At 59.2% G+C, this 3,926-nt stretch overlaps 1 protein-coding gene across 2 annotated transcripts in view; it reads right to left on the bottom strand.

The window, feature by feature from the left end:
• Window positions 1-3,660, bottom strand: part of DLL1 (delta like canonical Notch ligand 1) — an 8,276-nt gene extending 4,616 nt beyond the window's left edge. Inside the window, exons 1-4 of one of the 2 annotated variants that reach the window (XM_031552428.1) lie at window positions 2,617-3,660; window positions 2,188-2,499; window positions 2,024-2,084; window positions 1,638-1,895 (exon numbers count right to left, since the gene is read on the bottom strand). In XM_031552428.1, the coding sequence (XP_031408288.1) occupies window positions 1,638-1,895; window positions 2,024-2,084; window positions 2,188-2,499; window positions 2,617-2,676 (691 nt within the window). In that variant the 5' untranslated portion in view covers window positions 2,677-3,660. The remainder of the gene's footprint in view (window positions 1-1,637; window positions 1,896-2,023; window positions 2,085-2,187; window positions 2,500-2,616) is intronic. The other variant, XM_010707036.3, reaches the window with a different exon arrangement.
• Window positions 3,661-3,926: the final 266 nt, after the last annotated feature.

Raw genomic sequence — 3,926 nt, 5'->3', positions numbered from 1 at the left:
CTCGGAACAGGGGCGGGCAGCTCCGGGCATGGTGAGGAGGTAAGCGGGCCAGCGGGAGGGAGGAGAGGGGAGGGAGAAAGGGACTTGTGCTCATTACTTTGCCTGGTTATGGAACTCATTAAGCAGGCACTGCAAAGTTTTAATTCAACAAAGCCAGCCGGAGACAATGGCATGCAAGGGGAAGGCGGGGAAGTGGGGAGTGAGTAGGGGGGTAGGGGGAGGGGAAAGAAAGAATCGGTGCTGATAATCAGATCGCCTCAAAGTTGGAAAGAATGGAGCCGAGGGCAAGGAGACGGGAAGCAATCTGCCACTGGAAGCTCGGCTCGCTAACGGGAAGACATTCTTTTCGCATGCACACATAAACACAGCTCGGGAACCGCGTCCTCCGCAGAGATGGGCAGCGCCGGGCTGGGCGGCGGGCAGAGCGGTGGTGCGCAGGCATCCCTAGTGCTGACAGCACCGAAAGAGCTCGTTATCAAAGGGCTTCCTCTCACCCCACCCCCTGACACAGCCGGGACAAGCACTTTTGATCATGGGAAAGGTTCTAGTTCCTATTTAAAATGCTATCAAAGGAAACGAAAGCTCTTTTGCCTGCTGCTTATTGTGCAACATCGTAAGATGAACTGTTAAATGCATCTCAGCAGCCACGAGTAGTGTGAGCAGTTGGTCTGGGTCGGGTGATAGCAGCTCAGCTGGGACCACGGTGCTTTATGGACTGTGACTGTTCCCTCCCTGCTTGCCTGGAGGGCTCACCCGGTGTCATCTGCCAGCACGCCTCAGTGTGTGCACACAGAATGCCACCACACACCACAGTGGGAGCTGAGCGTCCGTCTGTCTGTACACAGCTGTGTATCTACAGAGGGCTCCTCTTGTAAAACCAACAGTACCTGGCAACCATGACCACCTGTCCCTGGATCTGCTCACTGCCCCAGCTTTCCTTTCCTCGTACCAATATACTGCACTCCTCAACAGCTTCAAGCTCGGGCTCACTCAAAACTCATGTCCCATGGCCTACTCCTGCTGGTAGCAATGATCACGGCAACACTACAGGAGAGTGATGAGGAAGAAGCTGAATGTTTTGGTGGCCCCGGGTGCACTCCCCCTGGCAGTGGCAGCGTGTGAGCATCCCAAAGGAGAAACATACAGTCTGAAGGCTGCAGAGGACACCTTGGATATCTCACTGCTCTTTTCAGTGCAAGATGGGAAGACATCAGGCTGCAGCAATCCTACCTCTAGCCCTGCCATGGGGATGCTCCCAAAGCCAAGGTCTTTAGAATCATAGAATCATTTCAGATGGAAGGGGCCTTTAAAGATTATCTAGTCTAACCCCCAGGTCCTCTCCTGGAGCTGCATTCCCATGGATGTGATACATTCCCAAGCAACTGCTGAACATGTTGCCATCAGCTTAGCAACTGAGTGAGCAAGCAATGTTGGCACTGCCATTTTGTTAGCCTGAGATGTGGCTGCTTGAGTCAAGTTTCTGTGCTAATACTGAGCACTGCCTATACCCCACATGGATGAAACCTGCACCTAGCAACATGTACATCTACCTGGACTCCCTTCCATGGAGCCTGAAGTTAGAGACACCCCCTCCCCCCCCCCCCCGAGAGCTCAGGGGACACGAGAGGGACACTCACGCTCAGTGCAGTACTGGCCCTTCCAGCCTGGGTTGCAGACCTTCTCGCCACGCTCTCCACAGGTGAAGTGACCGAAGGCATCGTCACGGGGCCGGCAGAAGACAGAGCAGCCTTCCCCGTAGTAGTGCTCATCACACACAAAGCGATAGGAGTACTTGAGGTCGGTGCGGCCGCTGCTGTGCAGGTCCTGGGACCACTCCTCGCCCACCGCCAGGTGCCTCTGGGTAGCCAGGCGGCTGATGAGGCGCTCTGGATTTTCTGCATGAGAGCGGAGAGACGAGGGATGAGAGAGCCCGAAGCGGGCAGGGCATGGGGAGATGTTCAGCGGGAGGGAAGCACGGAGAGAAGGGAGCGCGGAGGGAAGGGGTCCGCGCTGGGCCGGGTACCTGTGGTGAGGTCGTCGGGTGAGTCGGTGTGCAGAGCCTCGATGATGAGCGAGAAGGTACCCTGGAGAAAGAAGGAGCATAGACAGCCGTGAGGGCGGGCACGGCCGGGGGGGCAGCGCCGCGCCCGGAGCCCGGGATGGGCCCCCCCCCATCCCAACACTTACGGGCCAGGTGAAGCCGAAGGGGAAGCGGATGGGGTTGCTGAAGGCGGGGTCGGCGCCGCCCGCGCCGTCGGGGACGCTGAAGGAGTTGGCGCCGAGGACAGGGGTGATGGCGCTGCCGTAGGTGCAGGGCGGCTCGGGGGAGACGCTGGCCTGGTAGTGCTTCAGGCAGACGCGGAAGAAGGTCTTGCAGTCGCACTGCTGCAGCCCGGCGCCTCCGGGGCCGCCCCCCCGGCAGCAGTTGCGGTTGCTGAGCAGCCCCTTCTTGTTGACAAACTCCTGCAGCTTCAGCTCGAACACCCCGGAGCCGTCAACCTGCCGAGGACAGCGGCCGTCAGCCCGCGGAGCTGCGCGTCGGGCAGCAACCGGTGGGCCCTCCCCCGGCTCCCCTCCTGTCCGGGGCCCGTCGGGGGGTCGGCGAGCGGCACTTACCTGGCAGCGGCACAGCAGCGCCGAGAATAGGGCGAGCGTCAGAAGGAAGCGGCTTCCCATGGCGGAGGGGCAGTGCTCGCGTTCCTGCCCCTGTGTCCTCTTGGGGGGAAAGGAAGAGTGTCTCTCGGGGAGGGGGAAAGAACGGAGGGGCCACAACCGCCCCGCAGAGCCGGAGGGGATACTGTCCCGTCTCCTGCTTTCAGGAGGGTCTCTGACTGTTATTCCCCTACCGACACCTCTAGGTGCAGCCCGGCTGCGGCTGACAGCTCTTTCGGATGGCAAAAGGAAAAGAAAGAAAAAAGAGGGGAAAAAAAAAAGTTTAAGATTAATCTGCTAAACTCTTTTTCTTGCCCAATCCACGGTGCTCCTCCTTTTCTTCAGGAAGAAAATAATAATAATTTAAAAAAAATTAAAAATGAAACAAAAGCAACTTAATTCCCAACGGAGGCAGAGAAGAGGCTTCCCAAGGAAGGTCACAAATCGGCGCTCTGGAAATCCCTCCGCAGGGGCAGCGCGGGACGGGGCGGCAGCGGCAGCGGCGATAATTCCCGGAGCGGTGCGGGGCGGCTCTGCGCGGCTCTGAGCGGCTGCGCTCGCCCTGCGCACGTCGGGGCTGGAAGGTGTCAAGCGGCAGCGGCGGCAGCGGGTCACGTTGGAGCCTTGATCCTTTCTTTTTCTTTTCTTTTTTTTTTTTCTTTCTTTTTATTTGTTTTTTTTTTAATTGCAAAAGAAGCTCCCGCTCGTTCGTTGTTGTGGGCTGACTTTTGTTTTGAGAGGAATCCCAGCCAACACAAATAAGCTCGTGTCTCAATAGCGGCGCACGGAGCGTGTCCGGGTATGCTCCTGCGGGGGGGCAGGGGGTGCCCGCTCTGCGCCGCGGCCCCGCGGCTCTCTCCGAGGGTGAACGCGAAGGATCTGCCTCTCCGTGGGCGCCGGCCTCCCTTATATCCCGCCGGCCGCCCGCATGCCTAATGAGATGCAAATGAGCAGCCCCCCAATCTGGCTGGAGCTGTCACAAAGGAGCCACTTTTCCAAACCCTCCTCTCAATGGATCGCCAAATGGTCAGTGAGCTGTAAAATGTGCAACCCTCCTCCCCCTCCCCTCCGCGCTCACAAAACGTGCTCATTTACATTCCTACAAATTCGGGAACCGCAAGAATCCCCCTTCTGCTACGGGGAGAGGGCGGCACCCCCGCCGCACCGGGCAGCGTCCCCGGTACCTCCGCAGCCACCGCCCCGAGAAGCGCCTCGGAGACCGCGGCCGCTGCCGGGGGGCTCCGCGGGGCCGGGAGCGGTGGGCGGCAGCGAGC

This window comes from Meleagris gallopavo, chromosome 2 (assembly GCF_000146605.3).
Source record: "Meleagris gallopavo isolate NT-WF06-2002-E0010 breed Aviagen turkey brand Nicholas breeding stock chromosome 2, Turkey_5.1, whole genome shotgun sequence".
NCBI classification, from domain to species: Eukaryota; Metazoa; Chordata; class Aves; order Galliformes; family Phasianidae; genus Meleagris; species Meleagris gallopavo.
The sequence above is the reverse complement of the archived record's forward strand: the minus strand, read 5'-3'. Positions and strand labels throughout refer to the sequence as shown.